Genomic DNA, 26054 nt, shown 5'->3' with positions numbered 1-26054 from the left:
GAACGCCTCCATGCCTGCTGGGGTTGGGAATTTCTCAGCAGAGCTGGAAAAGCTGTGGAGGTGTGAGGCCAGGCGTGGGAAAGGGAAGGGGAAGCATAGGGTCAGCTGCCACTTGGCTGGGAAGCAAATGTCTGTCCAGAGAGCAGCCAGGGCTCGGGGTTCAGCAGCAGAGAGATCACCTGCCTGGAGAAGAGAGGCAATCTCTGCCTTCTCCCTGATTTTGCGCTTTGTGTATGTCCATTATCTTTAGATGGGAGAGAACCACTGCATCCTACATCCTTGCTGCTCCCAAGAAAGCAGCACCACAGCTCCCAGGACTTCATACCAGGAGAATTCACACAGCCACAAACCATGTGTGCCCCCAGTGTGTCTGTCCCCAGAAGGCTCATGCCAGTGGCTCTCTCCATGCAACAGCCATCCTGGGATTTGCTCAGGAAGGTGTCTGGAGGCCGTGGGGCAACCCTCTGCCTGGAAAAACAGAGCTGGAACACCAGCCCTGGCTGCCCAGACATCCTGCTCTTGCCCAATGACACTGATGACACGAGGTCAGGTGCCCTGTGCGTCACCGCTGTGGGCACTGTCGTGCAGCCTTGTGACACTCCTGCCCAGGGTCAGTTCCAGTTTCAGCAGGAGCAGCAGAGGCCAGCAGCCAGCCCTCTGAAACCCCACAGAGCAAACCCCACCTGCAACCTCAGAACCACCCCTGCTCCAGCCCAGCCTTCAGCACTGCCAGCAGAGCCTCGTCCTCTTCACTCCTTTTCCGTTTTTCTTCCTTTTCCTTTTAAATGCCAGCTTTCTTGTCCTTTCCCCCTGCACCTGCAGGGCAGGAGATCCCCCAGCTCTCCCAGGCTGGGGCACACAGGACCCCTCAGGTTCAGCACCAGGACACCCTGGGAGAAGCCACCAGCTCCTGCTGTCACTTAAGCAACGGGACCAAGCCTTGGCTGCAGCACCCATAGAAATCCAGATGTTCATCCCAGGACCACACCAGAAGCCAAATGTTCCAGGGCTCATCCTGACCACCCCACCAGCCTATCTCCCCTGTAGACCCCCAGGCTTGGACACTGCAGCCCTGCTGGGATTCCATATGCCGTGGGATAGGAAGTGGCTGAGCCCTGGGGAAGGTCCCTGAGCTGCTGAAGCTGTTCCCAGCCCTGCCGTTAACGTTTGCTCTGCCCGGCACGGGTGACAAGTGCCCTGTGCTGATAAGGGTTCTGCAAACAGCCAGGCCAGTGCCCACGTGGCACGGGGACCTGTCAATGATTAACCCAGCAGCTGCAGGGGACAGCAGCAGGCTGGGGGCACGGCCACCCATGGGTGTCACAGCACCCAGAGGTAGGGGACACACGGGGACCCACGAAAAGCCACATCCTGTGGGATCAGGGTCACACCTGCATTATCAGGGAGAGGGTGATGAGCCTGGAATGGGCAGAGTGAGGCCAGCACAGCTCCACACCAACAATGCTCCTCCTGCAGGACATGCAGGTAACACACGCAGTGAATCACAAGGCAAATAGGTAACAAAAATCCAGAGGCCATCAGCAGAAGAGCACAAAAAAAGCATCCTCTTACTGGAAATGTAGGGACAGACCCTGTCTCTTTAAATCCCCAGCAGCCTGGAAAGGTTCCCATGTTGCCGAGGTGCCTCTGCAAATGGCAGGAGCCAAAGGGCCAGAGCAGCTCAATCATTAACCCGCCGAGACCCCCGGCCTCGCTGGAATGTGCCAGTCCCCTCCAGAGCTCTGCTCCAAGGTTCACAGCAGCTCCTCTGCCCTGGCCACCAGCCCCTGGAGGCTCCAGCCACTTTCCAGCACAGCTTTCCTCCAGGGCTAAACCCCCCCAGACACCTCTGTCACACGTCCCTGCAGGGGTGGAACACCACGTGCAAAAAGGGAAGTTGAGAAATAAGAAACCCCAAGTTCCAGGGAGACATTCCCATGCTCAGCAAACGTGTGACATGGTTTGGGGAGCTGTAACTCCCCGTGGCTCCTCTTGCCTTGGAGTACCATTGCTGCTGCAGCAGGACCAGCATGGACACGCTGTGGGATGGGAAGACTGGCAGAGCAGCAGCATCTCAGCTTTTACAGCCCCCATGCCACTTCTAAAGCTTTTTACATGCACAGAACTAGCTCAGCTTTCATCCCTGGGCTCTGGTAATCCTTGTCACCAAATCCAGCGGGCAGAAGGGATGGAGCAACATCTCTGCTATGGGGCTGGGGGGAGGAAAGGAGATCCCCGTGTTAGGGAATGCTCTGACCCCTGGTCCCACCACACCACAGGACCCCCCAGCTCCCCATGCATCAAGGCCACAGCAACTACTCCAGACGCATTCCGTTCCCTGCAGACCCTGCCTGAATTTGGGGATTAAAATCCCACAGACACCAAATGCAAAAGCCTTTCCAAAGCCACACTGAGGGCAAAGGCAAATCCCAAACCCCTGCAACAGGCAAACTGTCTCAGGCTTTACACGGGGTGATCACTTAAAGGAAGGAGATTTCATTCTTCTCTCTACTGGCAGTGATTTACTCTCAGCACTGCCTGCACCCTTCAGTGCCAGCCAACTTCCAGGCTTGGTCCTTCTGCCCAAAGTCATGCAGCAGCCTCAGCATGCCCTCGGGGAAAGGGTGACCTTTCGTTCTCCCACTCACTTCAATTGACTTTGAGAACCTTCAAATCTTTTTGAAATTAGTAAGGGAAGTACTGACGTGCCCTTGGGCACAACCACATTTTGTTCTCTTACGAAACTGAAGCACTGGCAGCCTGTCCTGTGAACACACACTGGGGTTTGGGCACTGGAGGCGATGCAGACAAGGAATTCTCAACAGAAGCACGGCTGGATTTATGCACTCAGTCTTTTATCAGAAAAAGGTTTCTTGGAGGAAGTGCGAGCACATGGCAGGAACGTGAGCTGCTCCTCAGAAGGAGCTTTGATACCTGCTCCGTGCTGGAACTTTGTGTTTTGCCACACACAGAAAATGCTGTCAGGATAAGGGTGGGAGCTGATTTTTTCCCCCTGCAAGAATAGAGGGAGACACACATGCCAAGAGCAGCAAGGGGTGGCTGCACAGCCACCTCCTCAGCTGGGCTTTGGTGAGAGTGCAAACAGAAAAAGGCACAGCCATTGATAACAGTTCACGTATGCAAGAGGAAAAGAGTGTGGATTTCTGCCAAAAATTCACGATATGCACTCCAACATCCAGGGACTGTACAAAGGTCTTTAAGTAGAAGAGGCTCTGCTGCCCTCGGCACACAGAGCATTTCAGAACACAAACCACAAATCCAAACACACAAAGAGCTGGTGTTTGAGCTCGGCACATCAAAGAGCCCCTGAGGAAGCAGCCTCTCACCTTGGCAGCACGCTTCCCCAGAGCACTGCTGGGTCACAGTGTGACAAATGACACAGGCACAGCAAACCCACCCCTCCCTACAACAACAAAGGGCTCCAAAGGAGCCAACCTGCCACAAACGTGCCCAGGGCACTGAAAGCCAGGACTCAGAGCCCAGCCTCCAAAGGAACCAACCTGCTGCAAACGTGCCCATGGCACTGAAAACCAGGACTCAGAGCCCAGCCTCCAAAGGAACCAACCTGCTGCAAACGTGCCCATGGCACTGAAAACCAGGACTCAGAGCCCAGCCTCCCCCGCTGCAGTGAGAGGGCCTCATCTGGAGTCCCCTGACAGATGGCAAATCCATGCCTTCCCAGCCACCAGGCTACCTGCACTTATCCCAGGCAGAGGAGGTGAGGAGGAGCCCTGGGGAAAGGCGGGTGGCCCAAACCCCCATCCCTCCTGAGCCCTGCCAGCCGTGTGTGGGTCAGCATTGCTGAGCCGGAGCCGAACGTGCCGAACGAACCCAAACCGGCTGATCCAGAGGCAGCCGCGGATTCTCGCCCCACACACGGCCGTGACTCAGCCCGGGAGGACAGAGGGGGATCCAGTTACTGCACGAGGCTGTCAGGAGCTGCACACCAGCTCCAAACCCCTCATCCTCCCTGCCTGCAGCACAGCCACCTCCTGCAGGCACCGAGTCCGTCCAGACAGGGACACCGGTGCCAGAGCGCGCCCATCCCACCTGGGGCATCCCGGTGCTGCTGGAGCCACAGGTGAATCACAGAATCTCATTCGGGTTAGAAAACCCACTGTGACCACCGAGCCCAGCACTGCCAAGGCCACCACTAATCCACATCCTCAAGTGCCACAGCTACACAGCTGTTAAACCCCTCCAGGGACAGTGACACCACCACTGCCTCGGGCAGCCTGTGTCACGGCTGGACAGTCCTTTCAGAGAAAAAAATTGTCCCTAATAGCCAACTAAACCTCCCCGGCACAACTTGAGGCCACTGTATCTCTCCGTCACTCTCTGTCGACTCACTCCACTACACACAGAGCTGGAAGTGATTTCAGGAAAGGATTCTGCCATGCTTGTGCAACAATCGGAGCACAGCCCAGCCAAAGACAGCAGATTGCTGGGTGCTTTCCCCCAAAACCCACCTCCTCCTCCTCCTCCTCTGCACTGACCCCCCGCACCCATCCCCAGATTCCCCATTTACCTTGTGGCTGTGCCCCGTCTGGCCGCGCTCTCGGGGGACCTGTCGAGGGATGGGGAGGACAGAGGGCTCTGGAGGAGATGGGGGGCGCAGGGGGGGCCCGGTGGCCGGGCCCGGCAGTGCCAGCCGGCGCTCCGGCTGTTGTCGGTGTGAGCGGCAGGTGCGGGGCTGTGCGGCGGGACCGCCCGGGATCCGCCTCCCCATCCCCGGGATCCGGCCCCCATCCCTGGGATCCGCCTCCCCATGCCCTGCACCGCCCGCCCCGGGATCCGCCCGCCGCCCCCGGGACCGCCCCGCGCCCGCGGCCTCGGCCCCGGCCCCGGGCCGGAGCGGCGGGGGCTCCCCGGTGCCTCATCGGCCGCTGCCGGAGAAGGGGGACGTGGAGATGGAACCTGGAACCTCCTGGGACCCCTCTGCCATGGAGCCAGGCAGGGAGACCTCAGAGACCCTTCCAGTGCCTAAAGGGGCTCCAGGAGAGCTTGGGACAAGGGATAGAGGGACAGAACAAGGGGGAATGGCTTCTCACTGAAAAAGAGAAGGGTTAGTTGGGGTGAAATTCTTCCCTGTGAGGGCGAGGAGGCCCTGGCACAGGTTGCCCAGAGAAGCTGTGGCTGCTCCATCCCTGGAAGTGTCCAAGGCCAGGTTGGATGGGACTTGGAGCAATGGGATAATGGAAGGTGTCCCTGCCCATGGCAGAGGGAATGAGATAAACTTTAAGGTCCCTTCCCACCCAAACCATTCTGTGATTCTGTGCCACACGTGGAACCCAGTGGAACCCCAAGCCCTGTCCATGTCCCGCAGTGCCCCAGGCCCCTGTGTCCCCCCAGCTCATCCATCCCTCCCCCTCCACTCCCAGACTGGCAGCAGCAACTGCAGGGCCTGGCCTGGCCCGTAGGGCTGCAGGATGGGGACACCAACAGCTGCCACCTCCCCGCAGGGCTGAGCACACACAGGGATCCCTGAGGCTGTTCCCCCCACAAACAGGAGACCCAGGACAATTTCTGGACACACCTGGCTGTCCCCAGCTCTCCCTGTGGTCAGAGCCAGCAGATGGAACAGCTGGAGTGGAAGCCACAGGGAGGCATTGAGAGGAGCAGTGGGGCTGCTCGCAGGGACTCATGTCCCCAAAAATCCCCTTGCACTGCTCTGTAGTTATTACTGTCCCCAAAAAACCCCTTGCACTGCTCTGTAGTTACTATTCCAACAGCACAGAGTGAGGAGGACCTTCTTCATGGCACACACCCCTCACAACCTGGCTCTGGACCACACACTCCTGTCACACCACAGGGGCACAGCCACAGGTGATTTGCAAGAGGGGAAAACAGTGCTTAAAATGGACTTGAAGGATGAAATTTTTTGTGAGTAATGAGAGGTGAAAGGGCTGGGGGCCAGGAAGCACCAGCCCAAGCATGGAGGGAGAGGCAGAGGAGGCAAAGGGTGAGATGCAGACAGGCAGTGATCTGGGGTTGGATGACCAGAAAAGCAGGAGACCAGGTACATTGCAAGGATGCCAGAAACCACCTTTCCTCTGGAAATCACTGCTTGGAGGGATGCCCAAGCTCCCAACACGGGAGAATCAAGTTAAAAAACAGGATTTTTCCCCATTGTTTTCAGTCTGAGAGGCACATCTCCTTCCTTCCTTCCCAAGCTCCTGACTCTCCTCCCACCAACCTCTGTCCCTCCACAGCCCCCCCCTGCCCTTGCTCTCCCCGCGGAGGAAAGGGACTCAGCACAGGCTGCTCAATGCGCCCCTTGTTGGCTGCAAACTCCTCCCGCAGCTTTGTGCGTGAGAGCCCCTCGCCAGCTGGACCCGAGGGGCAGCCAGGGGGTGGCAGGGGGTGACAGCAGGCAGCCGGTGCCCCCCGGGGTCAGCCCCAGCGCAGGGACAAGCTCTTGATCGGGGGGGATCGCTGGGAGGTCATTTAGGCTGTGAGCACCCCGGGCAGAGGAGGGGTCAGGGGGATCCGGGTGTCAGGACCCAGGCGAGCCTTGACCCCCCGCAAGTCCCAGCCTCACCACAGTCCGGCTCCTTGGCTCATGGGGAGGGGACAAAAAGGGACAGAGGGCGAGCAGAGGTTCTGGAAACACAGAGCCTTGGAGTGCTGGCTGACCCCCAAAGCCAGCACCCCGGCACAGCCGGGATGGTTGTTTCACCCGGGTGGTCCCCACACGGTGACGGCCGCTGGAAAAGCGCCGGGCTCGGAGGTTTCAGGCATTTTTCCCCTCGTTCCTTGCATGAAGCAGGAACAAGGGAGGGTGTGGAGGCAAGAGCAGGAAATCTCGCGGAGACGCTGAGCTGGAAAGCGGCGGCGGGGGCAGCGGGAGCGGCCGCTGCCAGGCGGGGCCCGGGGGTGCCAAAGCGCGACCCCCTCACACCCTGAGGGACACGGATCCCTCTGCTGCCCCCGGTTCATGAAAGCCCCGGAAGAGTCACAGCAAGGAAACGGCGGAAAGGGACAAAAAACTACTCAGAATCCACGGGAAGAGCACATTTGCTCCAGCTGGGAACCCCCTGCAGAAGGGGAACGCAGGCACCCCCCGGACACAGCCTGCTCCAGCACATCACGGCCTTTTCACTGCTGCTCTTTCCAACAACTCAAATAAACTGGGGGGGAAAAAAGCTTACAGTTTTCTTTCAGGCATATAAATACAAACAGAGCCCCAAAAGGCACCCATAGGCGATGGGGTCTGGGCCATGTGTGTCACACCCAGCTGCCAGGGGACTCCTGCCCTGCTAATGCATTATCCATGGCTCCTGTTTTTCCACTGCTGTAGACGGAGAACGGGAGAAACTCGTGTTATTTTCTCATGAAGGGTGCCACCCCCTGGCAGAACGGGCCCAGCCTGTACTGGCATCCCTGCCCACCTTCGGATGCCCCATTTATCTCTGTCCAGCCACCCTAGTGCAGAACATCTTTTGGCTTTTCCCAATCCCCAGCCCTAAAAGCATCACCCAGGTCCTGCCACTTCAGCCCTTCCAACCACAGGGTACCCAGCAAATCCCACAGGGAGCCCCAGGCCCACAGGGCATCCCTAACACCTCTGAAAACAATGAATCTGCAGCACAGAGAGCCCAGAAACCACCTTTGCCCATCCACCTGGAGCTTCCAGGACCACAGGGATGTTCCAGTGCTGGCCTTACACCAGCAGGAAGGGAGCAAACTAGCTCCAGCCAAGAGGAAGATGGCTTCAATGTCCTTCATGAGAGGGAAATCAGGGGAAAGAGGTCGACTGGCACACCCGAAATGGCAGCTGGAGCTGTGCTGCCAGCTGCATGAACACAGCAGGCAGGATCTCAGCAGTGCTGAATTCCCCGGCTTCCAAAGGAGGAGGGCGAGAGGGAGGAAAAGAGAAGCTCAGAGACACACACAACAGCATCATTCATGGAGCTGGGTTTGTGCAACAAGGGTCCTGTGTCTGCCTTGGAGCTCCAGGCAATTAAAACAGCAGCCACAGATCTGGGAGAAACAGCAGGAATTTATCCGAGGAATCTGGATTATGTGGCCACTGCTGGAGCAGAGCAGAAAGCCCCCAGCTCCTGGAAGGCAAAATGCTGGCAAGTGATGAGCAACCAGCTCCATTATCCAACTGTTCCTGCCTCACCCACCCGAGTCAGAGCTTCCTCTCATCACAGCAGGGGTGGGGGGATTACTGCTGCTGCTCCTGCCTCCAGACAGGCCCACCAAGGGGCACAAGGGGCTGCAGGGGGACACACGGCAAGGCAAGTGGGCTGTGGTCCCAAAGATAAAGGTAGTGCTTTGCAAGTCAAAGAATGTGGTTTTCCATTCTGGTCCATCTTTGGAAGTATGCACGGGGTTACCAGCATGTGTGGAAAGAGACAGGATGCCAAGCAATCTTGTGAAAATCTTCCTGGCAGGGCTGGCTCCTGGGAGCAACCACAGACCCTCCAGGAGACCCCAGAGAGGATCTGTGCTCCCTGCTCTGATGTGGATGATCCCAAAATGATCTCCTGTCCCCTACAGGAGATCCTGTCCCCCCTGATCCATGGGGCAAACAGCCCCTGGCTACAACTTGCCACAAGTGCCAGCTCTGAGCCAGGCAATGTCACTGGCACGGGGTCTGGAAGTGGGAGATCTTTAGAGAACTCCACTTCCCCCTCGCCTACAACAAATTAGGCTTATCTTCTCATCCCTGAGGAATAGCCCCTGTCCACCCAGCGCGATTTGGGCCATTCCTGAAGGGATCATTTATCAGCAGAAAGAATGAGTCTCCAGGTGTGAGGTGGAATTGTTCACTAAGCATCACAGCCGATGGAGAAACCAGGCAGCAGCAGTTCCTCCTTCACAGAACCCAAAATAAATGGCTTTCAAGATCATTACCCACACCCTGTTATCACAGGCATCTTTACAAGCCACATCAAACCAGTTTTAGCACCCGAGTTCCAAATGAACAAGAACTCCTTAAGCATTTTCACAGCCTCGACAAAATGACTGATACAAGCATCATTAAAACGTTATCAAATACAAAATAATGCTCTTTCTTTGATGAAAAGTGGAAGTTCTTTTCACCTGACCGACCCTCGAGAGGATCATTTGCTTTACCAGTCGGCTCAGAACAGTCCCCGCCTCGGCTTTGTGACCGGCATCACTCAGACAGGACAGACAGTCGGGCAGAGCCCAGAACACCTCCAAAACCGCTCGGGTTTGGACGGAAAGCAGAGCCCGCGCCCCTCAGTGAGCTGCATCCCCTGTCTGTGATCTGCCCTTTGCGCCCACCGCACTGACCCGCACGGAGCCCACCCTGCGCCAGCCCCGTCCCTCGCCCGCCGCGCAGCGAACGGGCCGGCCCCGCTGCCGCCGCTGCCCCGCACCGGGCTGGCCCCTGCAGCCCCGGGCTGATCGCAGCCCCGCACCGGGCTGGCCCCTGCAGCCCCGGGCTGATCGCAGCCCCCGGACCGGGCTGGCCCCCGCAGCCCCGGGATGATCGCAGCCCCGCACCGGGCTGGCCCCGCAGCCCCGGGCTGATCGCAGCCCCGCACCGGGCTGGCCCCTGCAGCCCCTGCAGCCCCAGTCTCGGCCCCGCAGCCCCGGCCCCGCACTCACCTGCCCGCCCGCGCCGTCTCCCCCCGCACGGAGCCGCGGCCGCAGCGCGGCGGAGCCGCAGCCCCAGGGAACGCCCGGAGCCCCGGCGCGGAGCCGCGACCCCAGCCCCGTCCCGGCGACCCATCGCTGCTCCGGCGGGACGGGCGAGCTGCGGCTCCTCACCCGCAGGGATGCGGGCACGGCACCAGGGCCGCTCCCGGGGAACGCCCGCTCCCCTTCCGCCCGTTCCCCGCAGCCCCGGCGGAGCCCCCCCGGCCGCGCCTCCGGCCGAGGAAAGAGCTCGCCCCGGTTGGTCCCGCAGCATCCCCGGGACCTGGGATTCCGCTCAGCCCCGTCCCCCAGGCTCGGGCATCACCAGGGGCCGAGGTGAAGCTGATGCTGAGCCACGTGTTCCACCTGCACCCCCCCAAAACTGAGTCACCCCCGCTCCGCTGCCGCCTCCGCTCCCGGGGGCGGGCGGATGTTTCAAAGCCCTGCGGACGCGCCGGGCAGGGCTCAGGGGTTCTTCATTAAGAATGGAAGGAATTAACGTGATCAGACTGGCCTGCCAACACCTCACACTGCTTTTTCCCCATCTGACCTCTCGGGCTTTGAAAACAAACTCCCGTGAGCATCACACAGCCCCAGGAGGCTCCCCCAGCCCCATGCCTGCCCCCTTTGCACCAGCTTTCCCCAGAAGGACTGAGGGGCTACTTTAGGCACAAGGATTACCTTCCTGTGCATGTTAAGGCAGTTTGCATGTCCAAGTTCTGACCAAAGAAAAACCATTGCCCAGCCAAACCTTTCCACCAGTTTTCAGTGTATTTTCTCATGGTAATTTCAGGGAAATGACCACACTCAGAACTTCCCTCTCGCTCCTTTCAGTCTCATGCAAACCACCCGAGGATGCAGATAGAAATGTACTTTCCTGCCTGCAGTTACTTTCCAGTCAGTCTCAGTCACTCCTTGCTGCCATGGGAAAAACTTGGCGACACTCCGGGCATGAGGTGGCTAAAGGAGCCTTTTCCCAGCTCATTCCCTGCACTTCCCACGTGCTCTGAAGCTCACCAACACAGAAAAACGTCCTCTCTAACCCAGGCTCTTCCTTTCTGGCCTTCAAAGAAAATCCCCCAACCTGTGAGCGGATCCTGCTGTCCAGAGGGGGGAATCTGTATTTTGTTAGCTACAGGAAATGGGAAAACTTCCAGCCCTGGAATTAAAGCCCAGAAGGAAGGAGCTGAGCTGGGGGAGGGGTCTCTGTCACTGCAGCAGTCATCAGGGGGTCAGAGCTACACAAATTTTATAGGCAGAGGGACACAAGAATGAGAACTGGTGATTCACCAGCCAAGCCTGAACCCAGGAGGGCAGGGAAGAGGAAGAGGAAGGAGCAGCACAGAATCCCCTCATCACATGTCCCACCAAAACCACAAATAATCACATTCGGTTCAGCTTTTCTACTTCCCAGAGCTCTGACCCACACCCAGCCCCATGACTGCCTTTTCCACCATGTAAGAGCAGCAGTTTCTCAAAGAGTCCCAGAAGTGCCCAGAATGGGTCCCTGCTGCCCCATCCAGCATCCCACTCACTCCATGGGTCCCCTCTGATGCCACAGCCAGAGCATGGCCCCAGTGCCAAGAGCAGCAGCCCCTGCACACCCACAGACCCCAGGGCCTGCCAGCCCCAGCCCCTCTCCCTTCCAACACGTTCAGACAATGACAAAATCAGATCCCAGTCTCTGCCTCTGTCCCCAAACCCAGGGAACCACAGTCATGGGCTCAGGTCAGGTGAGGGACGGGGCCTTGTGCTCAGCCACAAACCCACCAAGCCAGTGCAGGAGATTTTTGTGCAAGGAGAGAAGAACAGCTCAGCTGTGACAACACATCAACAACAGCTAAATTTAGCAGGTTATTTTCGGTGATCCAGATGCTGAGTAAATACAACCTTATTATTTCATGCAGGGGCAAAAGTTCAGCCGAGTCCCTTGCGCTGCTTTTCCCTATTAGTTCACCACATCCAGCCACAGGAGCCCACCCTGAAATGCTGCAATGTCACCACTGTGACACCACTGTCTGGCTGTGCTGGCAGGAGCCACCAGCTCTGTCCCTGTCCTTGAGCAGCAAGAGGAGCCACTGCTCTGTGACATGGGCAGAGCACCTCCCAATCCCTCCCTCCTGCTGTTGGTAGGAATTTATTCTGAGGATGCAGTTTTCAGGTGCATGGCCAGGCTGTGAGCCTTTCCTTTCTTCAAGCTTTTCCTTTCTGCTCAGTCCAGAACAATACATGGGAAGTGAATGCTGGAGAGGAAACAGAGGGTTAGGAAATCCATGGAAACCTGACCCAGCTGGGATTGTTCCAGTGGTTTGGTCTGGGGCTGTGCAGGAGCTCTGAGTCCCATGCATCCGAGGGGACAGCAGGGTGGGCCAGGGAGGGCTTTGATGCAAAGCAGGGCAGCAGGAGGGAGAGCAGGGACACAGGAGTCCCCACGTGCTCCACGGCTGAAACATCACCTCCAAGAAGGCAGATGAAATCCAAGTTGTTTTCCACCATCACTGTAGGAGCTGCCATGGCATACCCAGGTGTTCTAATGACCTCATCCAGCCAATGTTCAGGGAAGGGGCTGTGGCAGCACAACCACAGCTTCAAAGAGGGGGCTGGGAGTGGGTCTGTCCATGCCTGGAAAACAGCCCAGGGAGTCAGCCAGGTGTGCTGGGAGAGCAGCAGTGCTGCAGGGGGAAAGTTAGAGGCAAGCTCTGGGAATTGATGGAAGAGACATTTCACCAAGAGCTGCTGGGATAAAGCAGAACCATCTCCACCCTGCCTCATGCTACTGTGTTGGGAGTCCTCGTGTCACCCATCCAAAGTGACTGAAAATCATCATAAGGGAAGGGAATGGTGTCCCCAAGCCCACAGCCTGAATGACCCCTTTGTTTGAGCATCTTCTGGGGACAATGAGTGAAGAGGACAGAAGGATCTGTCCTGGCCCCTTCCCAGTGGAGGGGCACAACCCCCCTGCAGGCTGGTCCAGTGTAATCCATGGGAAAGGGAGAACCCCAGCCTGCCCCAGGCATTGTGCTGCTGCAGGTCACAGTGACACCAGGAGCTGCTATGGCTCCATCATCACATCAAGTCACAGGTGACAAATCCCACAGTGAGAAACTCTGCAGCTGCTCAGGACACGAGGCTCCTGCTCAGGACATGAGGCTCCCGCTCCTCCTGCCCCCAGAGCCCATGGCCACCCAGCATCCCTCCAGCAGCCAGAGCTGGGACAGGGACATGTGACAGGCAGGTGTCAGCTGGGGTCATGTGAGTGTCACTGAGCCTTCATCAGGAGAGACCTGGATTCTACAGGCACTCTTAACCAAGGGGAAAAAAACCCTAAAAACATTTTTTGCCCCAAAATCCCAGTCACAGTGTGATCCATAGGAGCCTTCCCTGCCCCTTCCCTTCCACAGGGCTCTTTAACTCTTGACTTTTATGTTCTTAATCTCTCCCGTGCAAGGGCCAGAGACCACCCAAGATACCTCTGGGGCTCTCTCACAAAGCACCTTTTGTTACCCAGAGCTCTCCTGTGCTCTGGGCTCTCACCAGCCAGACTCAGAGCTCACTTCACCCCTATGTGCATGAAAACAAGAGGCCCTCAGTGCACCACCCTTCGGGCAGGGAACAGCCTGGAGATCCCCAGGCACATCCCATGGGCTCCCTGCATGGTGGGTTCCCTTTCCATGGTGCCAGGGCTCCAGCCAGCAGTGTGGGCAGCCCCACTGCACCCACCTCCAACACCAGAGCCACCATCCACAGGGCATGTCCTGAGCCCTGTGCCCAAAGCAGCAGAGCCACCCCAGCTCCAGGTACCTCCACTTCCAGGGCCACCAGAGCCATGGGACACCCTGTATAGGATGGGACAGGTTTGACTCTGGGGGTGTCACTGCACAAAGACCCCCAAGGCACCAACAGTGGGATGAGGAAAGGCTCTTCTGCCCCCCTGCCACAGCCCCATCCCCGTCCCTGCTTCCTCGTCCTGCTGGCACACACATCCTCCTCCTCCTCCTCCTCCTCCTCCTCTTGCTCCCAGAGACCCCCACCAGCCTCTCCAGCCCCCACAAACCCCTCATGGCAGGGCAGCCCCATCCTCAGCCTGTGCCCCCACCTTGGCAGAGGTCTGATCAGGGCAGCAGCAGCCGTGCACAACCCCCAGGATCAGCCTGCAGCTGCACTGCCAGTCCCTCCTGCCCCACAGTCATGGCTGAGACACCCAGGCACACAAAGCTGGGGTGTCCGAGCCAGGGGTGCCCTTCCTGCCCATGGCACTGCAGTGCCAAGGCTCTGGAGCTCCCCATGGCATTATCTGCTGAGCACAAAGCTGCTCACCACAAAGACAAGAGGACCTGAAAAGTAACCAAGGTCTCTTTGCAAATATATTCTCTTGAAAATAACAGTTTTGGGGAGAAATCACACTGCTGGCAGAAGAACCCAGCAAGTGGACATTGTTCTTCCCATGATCCCTGCTCACCTGCCCTTGTTTAACAGCAAGGGCACTCCTGCCCCAAAGATTATTGCTGCAGCTTACCTGCATCTTTTTTATCTTCTAACAACGTGAATTTCTGTGAAAAGAAAGAAAGAAAAAAAACCAAAAATAATTTTTTAAATCATTTTAATTCTCACATTTGTGGAATGCTGCCCCTCATATCTGGGCTTCGTCCCTGCTCCCTGCTCCAGCCTCCCTGTGCCCAGAAGTGACCTGAGACCAGCAGTGCTGGCCCAGAGCTGGAACAAGCAATGATGCTTGGGGCCCTGGCAAAGGCTTCTCCCAAGGGCATCACCCCACTGGTTGTAAAACACCACTGGCACTCCCAAGGGCCCTGAGCACCAGGGAAAGATGGAGTGCCCAGCTGGCACCCACCAGCCCGGCTCCCGAGGGAAGCCACAAGAAACAGGATTCAGAGCAGCAGGGCAGCACTTGGGACACAGCAGCACTTTGCAGAGTGGAGGAGCAGCAGAAGGTCCCCATTCCCGGTCCCAAGGTGAGCCCAGAGTCCGGGAGGGCCCCCAGTCCCTGTTTGGGTGCAGACTGAGCCCCTCCAGTGCTGCTGCCCCGCGGGATCACCGCAGGAATGCGCCAAGGGACGAGCCCGGCTTTCCCACGGACCCCAGGACCCCTCTTCCTGCCGGGGCAGCAGGGCTGAGCTGGCCCAGGAAAGCCAGGCTTAACCACGTCCCTGCTGCTGTGCTTCCCCAGCCCTGCCTGCCCGAGGGGTGCCATCACCAGATCTGGAGTCATCGCTGGATCTCACAGCATGCCCCTGTCCACAGCGGGGGTCACCCAGCTCCTCTGGATCCTTTGGCATTGCCCAATCTGTTCCCACACCTTCCTTTTCCCATGAAATCTTCCACCAGCCACAGATCCACCTAATTTAGCCTGGAAAACTTTAATCCCACAGACAGAGCCCAGCACGTTTCTTTCTGTTTAAGAAATTCCTCAGCAAGGAAGGTGAGAATTCCTCGCCTGTTGGTGGTGAGCAGCTGAGCAGCGCTGGCATGGGGAGGAGAGCGGGTCCAGGCTGAAGCAGAAGGCTCAGCCCTACAGAAGGCCACTGAAGGCAACCAGGAGGGTGGTGCCCTGGCCAGCTGGGCCACCAGACCCCACGCTGGGCCAAAGACACGGGCTGAAGGCAGGGGACTGCTGGGTGCTTGGGACTGAAACCCATGGGCACTAGAATCTGTGCAGGCCAGGCTGGAGCCATCCCAAGCTGCAGCTGTGCCAGTGGCCATGCAGGACCCAGTGTCACTGTCCCTGCCACCACCAGTAGGATGGCAATGCCAACAGGCAGCACACAGGGACAAACAGGGTTAATGAGGACAGCTAAGCTCTCTAGAGACAGCGGGGATGAGACAGCAGGGACAAGACAGCCACTAATATTACCAATGAATTTCACAAATGTCATTTTTAGACTCAACTATTTTAAGCATTGCACACTGAAAGCCCGGGGGGACAGCATGCATTCCACATTCATTTCACCACAGCAGATCCACTCACCCAGCACAGCCCGGTGTTACAGCACTGTCTGAAAAGGGATTTTAACACTTTTCCCAATTCTGAAGCTCCTGAAATTCACACTAAATATAACTCCACAATCTCTCCAGCTCACCTCCCACCACACTGCATAGGCTGGGACACAATAAACCAACAGTGATCAGGAAGAGGCAGGGAGAGTTGTTTGTTATTAAGGTGACAGATGAATTAAACGCTAAAGAAAAATCTCAGATGTCACCCCATGAGAACTGCTGCTGCAGGAAATGAAAAGCTGGGAGCCCTTGGCCTTGTTGCTCCTTTGTCATCCTGCTCAGAGCTGCCCTGATCCTCCAGGTTGGCCACGGTCCCACAGCCACGGCACGGGTGACCTGAGCCTCTGGGCTGGGAAGGATGTCCCAGCCCGGCCACACCATACAGGCAGGCATGGCAGGACCCTCCTGGCATGGGCTGACCACCTCGGGGGGCTGAGGGTGGGCACACGCACACAAAAACACAGACAGACAGACAGACAGACACAGTGAGAGCCCAGCTCGCCGGGCACAGCCCCCTGCCCGCCCAGGGCTGTCGCTGCCGGGACACGGTGACCCAGGAAAGGGCAGCGGGAGAGCTCAGGGCACAGGGACCAGCGCACCTACACACGGCCCAGCCAAAATTAAACCCTCTCGCGGGCACGACACCCCCGGAGCAGACGCCGACACCGCCGGGGAGCGTCCCCAGCGCCCCTTGCCGAGGCTTCGCAAAGCGGAGCGTGTCAGCGACGGACAGAGCGCTCCCCTACCTTGGCTCTTTTGAAGCAAGCCCAGAAGAAGTCCAGCAATGGCATGATGTGCCGGGGGGCCCGGCAGACCCCCCCTAGAGCGCGGGGAGAGCCCCCCGCGGCACCCCCATGGCAGCGCGGCGGCGGCGGAGCCGGCAGAGCCCGGTGCGGGCGGCGCCGAGGGAGGAGCGGCCGGCGGCGGCGGAGGCGGGCCAGCATTCAAACCCTGCACCGTTATTCAGTTGGTTGGGAACGGGCTTGGACGCCATTGAAATTCCCTGAAGATTGCGAGTTTTAAACAGCTCCAGGCTTTCCTTCCTGCCTGGAACGCACCCGAGCTGCTCCCATTCCCAGGCAGTGGGAAGGGGCGAGGGGTGACCGGCACTCCAGAGCGGGAGAAGAGGGGTTTGGGTTGTCAAAGGCACATGTAGGACGTTAGAAACCCAAACTCTGGACGGTTCAGATTGTCTCTCCGGTCCTGCCCGAGCTGGCTGGCAGCTCCTGGAGCTCTCCTCTGCAGGCACAAGGTGTACCCAGCCGTGGTGCCATCCCTGGGTGCTCAGGTGCTGCTGAGCCACGGGCACAGCAGAGCAGCATCACCCAGGGCCATCCTGCTGGGGGCAAACAACACAGGGGAACCCTCCCAGCCATCAAATATATCTGAGCCCTTCACTGCAGCTATTCACAGCTCCTTATCTGCCTTCTGCAAACATCATCACAAGTGCCACAATAACAGATCAAGTCACAAACATTTGTGCCAGCCCCCTACTCGCAGCCCTCCGGGCCAGGATTCTTCCTGCAGGCACACAAGAACACCCCACAAACTGGTGATTTGTGTCAGCAGTTCAGAGGGAGCAAGAGCAAGCAGGTCCACAGTGATGCCTGGGCTCGGCCCTGCTCCCAAGGACCCTTGGTGGCTGTCACCCACCCTGGACTGGCATCAGGCTCTCCAGTGGGATTGTTCCTGCCTGCTGCCCATCTCGGGCTGGTGTCAGCTCCACTCTGACAGGACCTGCAGGAGGAACACGAGCCAGAGCACAATGGTTCTGCTCAGGATGTGACACGTCTGTACCCAACCCCCAGCAGCTGGTGCCTGTGGCAGCTGTGTCCAGTGCCACGTGTCAGGGCAGGCCAGGACGGGGTGTGGGGCCCCAAAGCATGAGGATTAGGGAGACAAGGCAAGCACAAAAAGCAGGAAGGCCACGGCATAACCATGTCAGGTGTACCTGCCTGGAGAGGACGGCGTGAGGCACTGCCAGCATCCAGCATCCAGCAGGCCCGAGCAGCACCAGGGCCCTGGACTGGCAGCAGTGCCCTGGTGGCACTGGCACAGCCCTGCCATGGCCCCAGCAGCCATGGAGCTCACAAGCAGCAGCAGTCCCGGCGCCAGCTCCAGCTGCCTCCTTCCATCTCCCCCTCACTCATTCCTCAGCGGGCTCTGGCACCGCTCCCAGCCTTGGCACCAGCTGCAGCTCCTCACCCTGTCCCCTGCATTGCTGGAGTAACTGGGCCACTAATGTCCCCAGCAGGGCTGGGGACACCAAGGCAGCACAAGCTTTTTACACCAATCTCTTTTCTCCTCCCTCAAAATCCCAGGGCTGGGCAGACAGTATCACCTCTGTGGCACGCTGCCCACCAGGGTCACCTCTCCTAGCAGGGATTTTCCCCACGGGATTTAAAGCCCAGTGCTGCTGCCCACCCTCAGTAACTCACCCACCACTGCCTCAAGAGCTGCAAAGGACTTGCAAATAGTCCCCTGCAGGGATGAAGGCAGCTGGGGCACTGCTCACTGCCAGACATCCCCATCCAGCTCTCTGAGCACTGCTGTCCTGGGGCTGAGGCTGCCAGGGTAACAGCACCGTGGCCAGGACATGGAAGGGCACTGCCAGCACAGGGTCCTGTGAAAGGCTCTGCCATCATCATTCCAAGGAGTCCAAGGAGACTCTTCAATGATTCCACAGGCTCTGGGACATCTGGGCCTGGGTGAGGCTGAAGGCAGCTGTCACAGGAGGGACTGTCCCTTCAGAGAGGCAGGCACTGCCAGGCTTGGTGGCACTGGGCTCCTGTTCCCACCAGGGACTAACCCTTCAGCACCGTGCATTGTTCTGGAGCAGGACAGGCCCTGCTGCTTCAGCCATAACCCTGCCAGGACCCAGAGAATTGCCCCTGCTGGCTCCAGCAGCATCGGGTCCTTCTCCCACTTCCTCCAGAAGCTAAAAAAGCCGAGCTAGCACAAATAGAAGCAAGCTGTCTCCTTCCCAGGCCTGGGAGACAAACCACAGCAGTTTCTGCATGCTTGTGTAGCTTCTTCCTACCCGGTCATCCCAAAAGCATCCCAGTAATGCTACATCTTGGATCCTTCCTCAGCGTGCCAGGACACTATCCTCGGCAGGAATAGCTCCTGGGACTGGACCCATGGGGAAGTGGCAGGAGCTGTGCACACCAAATGCGTATTTCTGCTGAGTGGACAGGGGACTGACCCTATTGCTGCATTTGGCTCGTCCCAAAATTCCTGATGTACCCACTGTGAAGACGAGCTTACAGGACAAGCAAAAGCAATATCCATTCATTCTATAAATAAATATGTGTGTGTGCGTGTGTGTGTGTCACTATCCTCCTCAGACCCTCATGAGAACCCATTTTAAAACTGAGTTAATTTTAAGAAGCTGATTCTAAGGAGAATGTCACCCTGTAGACATTCTCTAAGAGCTGTCCACAGTGCCCAGGACACCAGGATGTCACCAACCAGCCCCAGCACCGCCACACACATCTTGCCTTCTCCGAAAGTCACGGGACAGGGCTGGAATTTTGGAGGGCAGGTACAGCCTCTTCCCACAGCAGATCATTCCCTGGAAGGAGGATCCCGTGTCCAGGGCTATTTCTGAGTGCCGATGAGCTGTTGCTGTGGCGGCTGTCACCCAGGATCAGAGCCAGCCCAGGCCGGGTCCCCGCAGCCACAGAGGCCGCGCTGGCACCGCGGGCTGTGAGCGGGGCCTCCCCCGGGCCGGCCCAGCCCCGAGCCCGCGGCACACGGGGATTTTCGGGGATTTTCCACTTTCCGCCGGGCACAGGCATTTCCCGAGGCTGGAAGGGCGCAGCTCCCGCCGAGCTGGCGTTTCCCCATTAGCACAGCGGGAACAGGGACCCTTTTCTTCTCCCGAGGCCGGACACGGGGCGGGTGCTGGCGGTGCTGGGGCTGTGACACCATGAGGGCGGTGAGACAGGGACGGGGGAGGGAGAACACGGGGAACTGCAGCCCCCAGGAGCACAAGTGGGGAGGCAGAGAGGGCAAGGACAGGACCAAACCCCTCAGTGTGCCCCCGAGCGAGGGCTGTGCCGGGGAAGTGCCAGCACACAGAACCCTATGGCACCCCATGGCATCCCACAGCTCCCCAGGGCTGGGGCTGCACTGCGGGGCCAGCCCTGCTCAGAGCTCCGTGCCCAGCTCCAGCCCAAGAGGACAAATGTCTCTGATGCCACCAAAGAGGCACCACCACGAGTGGAGCACAAGAAGGCAGCTGAGAGATGGCCAAGGGCAGCAGAGGACACTGCCCAGCTCCCAGCAGTCCCACAGCTGCCCCAGACCACCTGTGAGCCCCCTGCCCCACTTGCCACTGCTGCTTCTCCATTAAAAAGCTCCTCATTTAAAATAATCCTGATGTGCTCCGGTCTCCAGTGGCTCAGGGGTGGGATGTGCTGGGCATGGACAACTGGGAGGGTTCAGGACACACGGGGATTGCCACACAAACCACAGGCTGCAGCAGAGCTCCAGCCCTGAGGGAAAGCTTCTCTCTGGGACGGGCAATTAGGCAATTACTTAATCCCCACGTGCAGCTCCTGTGGCAGAAGGAAACGCTCGGGTGAGCAGGGCAGTACCCTGGAGAGCCTCCCGGGGCCAAAGGCATCGATCCCCCATCCCACAGGGATGGAGCAGCCAGCCAGGCCCATGGCATCCCCTCAGAATGCCCTTCCCGAGGGCTGGGGCAGCACAGGGGGATGTCCCCTCTCCCAGCACTGGTGTCCTGCTGAAGTGTCACCTTCCAAAGCCAGTGATACTTTTGCTTAGCCCAGATGTGCACTGGACTCCCAGAGACAAGCCAAGGGCTGCAGGAAGCCTCCTGTACTCCCTGTCCCCAGAGGGTCCTGGCACAGACGGCTCTGTGCATTTCCCCACACAGGATGCCCAGTTTGCAAACACCAGTGAGAGAATTCACAAACACCAACTGATTTAGCACATACACAAAACCAAACAAACTTTGCAGCTGACTAATCCTCACAGACTGGCAGAACCTCCCAGTTTTACTAAAAAAAAAAACAGTCCAGGACAGTTCTGGGGAATTTCTGCTGCACCAGCTGGGGGGTGTTCCTGCCCCAATTCCCAGAGCCAGAAAGATTGGGAAGCTCGATAGGGGCCTGGGGGCTATTTAAATGCACTTAAAAGAGCATAACTGAAATGGTGACATTTTTGAGATACTGTAGACAAGATACACAAATTACTAATAAACACAAGCAATATAGAAGGAAACAGATTTTTTGAGAACCATATTCCCATTCAATTTTAACTCCATTTGTATTCAAGCACCCAAGAGTTACTATCTGGGTGTGTTTACAGAAACTCCCATGCAGGACAGAACTCCAGCAAAAACTGCTGCTACTGCTCTCTAGTTCTCTTCAAGATGCCTTTGTGGAAACAAGAAATATAAATCAGGCTGCATTTTGAAGTACAAAAGGGGACATAAGCAGAATGCTCACCAGGCAGTTTTTCCTACCCCTGGGAATAGCACTGAGCTGCTGGAGCCTGGCTGGGACATTAATCCTGGGACATTAATCCCCTGCCCGCAAGGCAGGCACCAGAGCAGCCCGAGGAATTGCAGCAGCTCTTATTATTAGCTGGGGCAGAGAGGCTCCCGTGGTGGCACAGAGAGGGCTGGCAGCACAAGTGTGCACTCACACTCACACTCAGCCCTGGTACCTGCCACTCACAGCACACTCAGCAGCTAAAAAACAAGCACAGGTGACAGGGACATCTCCTCCTCTGGCTGGCACCATGAAATGCCATTTAATAAACTGAGCTCCTTGGGTATTTTTGCACATAGTTCTGGTGACAGCTGCTGTCTGGGGAGGATCCCAGCCCTAATTCTGGCCAAGGGTTGGGATTAACTCCCAGGACAGAGGAATCTTGTCAGGTGCTGTGCTGGCTCCCTCAAGGGCAGGTGTCTGCAAGCTGAATTTCTGGCATGAATTCACATCTCCCCTCACTCGTGGAGGGTTGGGCCATTCATGTACCAACTTTCCCACACCCAAATCCAGAGGTAAACCCTGTCCAGTGCAGCTTCTTGGGCAGAGCTGGGGACATGGCATCAGGACTGGGGCACAGGATGGAGGACTCCACAGCTCCTGGGTGCCAACAATCAAAATCAAATCCCCTGATCTCCAAGCATGCAGCCCCAGAGCACGTGGGAGCATGGAGGTGACAGACCCAGGGGCTTTTGCAATCCCACCAGTGCCCAGTGGGTTTTTGCAATCCCACCAGTGCCCAGTTTGTCACACTGCAGCACTCTGGGGTGTCCAGAGGATTGCCACCATGACCCACTGCCTGGATCCACCACAGTGCAGAGCCCAGTGGTAGGAGACCCTCCCCAGGTGCCCTCAGAGCCTGGGGTTGCTGTCAAACCCCACCAGAGCCAGGCTGGTCTTTGAGCAGTCCAAGAGCAGAGCTGAGGAGGCTCAGAGCACAGGCAGGCAGCAGCAGTGGGGGCTGGCCAGAGACGTGGTGCTCCTCTCTGAAAGGAGCATCAGAGCAGGATTTACAGCAAACAGCATCAGGCACATCTTCCTTGACACCTGTTCAGTCAAAACCACTGCCCAAGGATGAGCTTTCCTTCAGGCACGGACAAGGAGAGACATTCCATGCTCAGGGACACCAAGTGCCCATCCCATGCCCATCCCATGCCCCCGGGCACCACACCCCAGGATATTTCCAGCTGGACAGGAGCCACGTGCCACTGCCAGGCTTCTTTGGGGACGCCAGGAAAGGCTCTGAGGCAGCCTCAGAAAACCCTTTATGCCAACCCTCACACACACAAAGCCCCATTATGTGACAGTGAATTCCTTTCGCCCCCTGTGGCCGCAGGGGCTGCCAGGCTGGTCCTGGAGAGAGATCCTGCTCTCAGCCCCGTGCCACAGGGCTGAGCTGCAGCCACCCCAAAGGGAACCAAGAGGTAGAAGAGGTTTTTTGGGGACAGATCCTGGCTGCAGGCAGGGTGCAGAGCAGGCTGTCCCCACACCCTGTGCTGGGCTGTCTCAGGCTCCTGTTCCTGCTGCTGGGAAGAATTCCAAAGCCCTGAGAAAGAAGAGGCAGCAGCCCCAGCCCAGACCTCAGCCCCGTGGGTTTTGCTAAGGGAGGGCTGAGTTATGGGGAGAGGAAGGATTTAAATCAGTGCCCAGGATAAATAATTGCATGTTCTGTTTATGATCCTGAGACAGTGACACAAAACACAAGAAAAAGACTTGAAAAGAACCAGAAAACAATCCTGGTGAATTCCAGCAGTTCTTGCTGAGCTCTGAAATCACCCTTTGCCTTTCTCCTGTTGATATCAATGAGCTTATCAGGCTCCTGCCTTGCAGCAGCTGTGGGAAGCACAAGAACAGAGATAGGGATGGGGAAGGAGAACACCATGGGAACAAGGCTGCTCCAATGGCTCCACTGGCCCCACAGCTGCTCTGCTCCAGGGCTCTGGAGCCTGGAGCTCTCTGCAGCCCAAATAACCAGGACCAGATGTCTTGAGGGGCACTATGCTCACATGAGTTTCTTGTAAGCACAGGCACTCAGAGGGGTACAGAGATGTCATTGGGACCTGACAGACAAACAGGCTGCCCAAGGAGCACAGACACTGCAGTGAGGGAGCCCAGCCAGGAGCCTCTGGGCCCACAGGCACAGGAGGAGCTGAGAGAAAATCCCACAGTGCCCAGACCAAACATAGAGGAAAACAGCCAGTGCCAGTTCCCCTGGCCAGGGAGGCTTTTCCTCCCTGCAGGGCCTTGGGGGAACATATTCTGCCCTGAACCCCTGGCACACTCCCTGCTCTCCTTGGCCACAACCCCAGGATGAACAGAAATCCAGCTCCCATTTGGGCAGAAACTCCTCAGGGTAGTAAGACCAACTGTTAAAGGATACAAAGGCAACTTAACACAGTGGATTTGAACTGCACATCACCAGCTTAAAGCAGGAGTTTAGAGGAAAAGAGAAGACAAAGCATCTGTGCCTGCCAGAGCATCCCAACCTCAGGACCAGCTGGGCAGCTCTAGGGAGCAGGGAATGGGGCACAGGGAACAGGCACCCACAGCCACCATGTGGAACACTTACCAGATGTCCAGGACATGTCTTCACTTCCCCAGGAGACACAGGGAAGGCATTAACTTCATCTTCCTTGCAATCCAGGGCGATGTGGGCTCTCCCCAGGTCTGCCCTGAGCAGTCCCCACCTGCTCTGTTTCATTATGCCTGAGTGCGTGCCCAGGCTTTGTCTGGGAATGTTCACCAAAGGCCAACACTTCACTGCTGCAGAAAAATTTATTGTGGCCTGTAGCATCCCTGCTGTGCCCTGCAGGTCCCTGCAGGGGGCTGATAAATCTTGATTGCTGCCTCCTGCCTTTCCTGGGAAAAGATCCCCAAAGGAAGAGCGAGGATTTGTCAGGGATCAGCTCACAACCAGGCACATCCTCAGCATTGCACTTGCTGCTCCTTGGACAGAGGAAGCCATAGACAGCTTCCTCATCTTCAGCTGATGAGGAAGAGCATGGGGTCAGGGGCTCATCCTGCTGGCCTGGGGACACTGGTGGCTTTGCTTGGTGCCCAGTGCTCCTTGGCTCCATCGTCCGTGGGTGGAACCCTCACCACCACTGGCAGAGCTGGCAAGGCAAAACCAAAACTCATTAGCAAGAGCCACACAGGAGACTACATTTATTTTGCTTTTCCTCATTTTCCTTTCGATTTCATTTGATTAGAAAGGGTTGTTATGGCCCTCACTCCAGGAACCTCCATGCTCTCCTCACCAGAGCATGCAGACCCACAGTTACAACTCGACCAGCTGGGTTTGTACTCTTCATTTCTCTCTTAAAATACCAGATTCTGCCTATACTTTCAGAGGAAGGTGTGCTTTCCCTCATGCCCTTTTCACTGCTGGCAATGCAGCACTGGGGGAAGAGAGGGGGTTTGGAGGGGGCTCGTTGGGATGGATTTCAGGCTGTCTGAGGTGTGTGCCAGGCTCCTGGGAGGAGCTGCACAGGCTGGGGAAGTTTGGCTGAGGCAGAGAATCACTCCATCTCCTCCCACCTGGGCATAGCTGGGAAGAACAGAGTTCCAGGTGGGAGGACCCTGCCTGCCCACGTGCCCACTGTCCCCAAGGCTCTGACAATGCTCCCTTGCTTCCACCATCAGCATGAGCAGCAGCTGCTCACACACAGAGGGCTCAGAGCACAGATATGACAAGGCACCAGGCATGGGGAAAGCTGTGGCACTCAAGAAAACTTGCCCTGTTCCCCTCCCTGAAACGTGGGCAGAGGGGACAAGGTTCAGAGAGAGTAACTGGGGCAGAAACACCAAACCTGTCCTTCCTGCATCAGGAAGTGTACTTATTATTGGTGTTTATTCCAACTAGGACTCAGAATAAATAGAGCAAACCTTCACTCTTGTCTCCCAGAGACCCTGAGCCCCCCAGCACAGGCATTGCCCCAGACAAGGTGACAGCAGAGCAATGCAGTGACCCTTGTGTCTGTCCCAGCAGCTGCCCCCATGCTGGGCTGTCACATCTGCCCTCGGTGACGCTCCCCTGACATCTCCACTGAGGAACCCTCCGTGCTGGACACAGCCTGTCCCATCCCCCCGGCACTGCCCTTGCATTCAGTACCTGCAGTGTGGAGATTCAGCAGCCTCCAGCCTGCCTTCCAGCTCGTGCAGCCATGTCACCTGCTTGCCCTGCCAACAAAGCCAAAGGTCGGGAATCAGGCTCACAGTCCCAGCTGTCAACAGCAGCACTCAGTGGGTAATACTTCCTGATTTTACTGATTTTACTGTGAAAATCCGTCCTTCCACTGTCACCTGCCCCATTTGTTTGCTCTAGGGTACAATTCAGCATGCAGAATATTTGCCTTAAAAGATTCACTTGGGGGAGAAAGATGCTAAATTTGAGCTTTATCTAAACAAAGTGTAACTACAAAGCCCAGAGCTGCACTTGGGAACACCTCTTTTCAGTGGAACAGGGACATTTCCAGGATTGGTAAATTGTCTTTAAAACAAACAAACAAACACACACACACAAAAAACCACTGCTTGTTGAATTGAAGTGTTTTCTTGCCCATCACTGAGCAGGCAGAAACCCTGCAGCGGTCCTGGCTGCGGCACCGAGCACCGGGCTGCGCTCCCCGGAGCTCCCGGGAGCCACGGTTGTCCCTTGGAGGTGACAACCAAGCCGCAGAAAGCTGCCAGGGACAGCGCGGTCCTGCCGCCCTCTGGTGACCGCTGGCCCACGGTGCCTGTCCCCAGCCCCGGAGCCCGCGCTCGGCACAAGGTGTCCCTGCTGCCACCAGCTCGGAGTGTGGCTTCCTGGCCAGGATGGTGTCATGGATGTCCTCATTGTCAGCAAGAGCGTGGACAAACCCTGGCCACTGCCTCAAACCC

General features: G+C 57.5%; 1 protein-coding gene across 1 annotated transcript in view; it reads right to left on the bottom strand.

The window, feature by feature from the left end:
• Positions 1–16510, bottom strand: part of STARD8 (StAR related lipid transfer domain containing 8) — a 40973-nt gene extending 24463 nt beyond the window's left edge. The window contains 2 exon segments of the mRNA XM_036402423.1: positions 14156–14189; positions 16398–16510. Of these exon segments, the coding sequence (XP_036258316.1) occupies positions 14156–14189; positions 16398–16442 (79 nt within the window). The 5' untranslated portion in view covers positions 16443–16510.
• Between the last annotated feature and the right edge of the window lie 9544 nt (positions 16511–26054).

The sequence above is a fragment of the Molothrus ater genome, chromosome 14 (assembly GCF_012460135.2).
Source record: "Molothrus ater isolate BHLD 08-10-18 breed brown headed cowbird chromosome 14, BPBGC_Mater_1.1, whole genome shotgun sequence".
NCBI lineage: Eukaryota > Metazoa > Chordata > Aves > Passeriformes > Icteridae > Molothrus > Molothrus ater.
The sequence above is the reverse complement of the archived record's forward strand: the minus strand, read 5'-3'. Positions and strand labels throughout refer to the sequence as shown.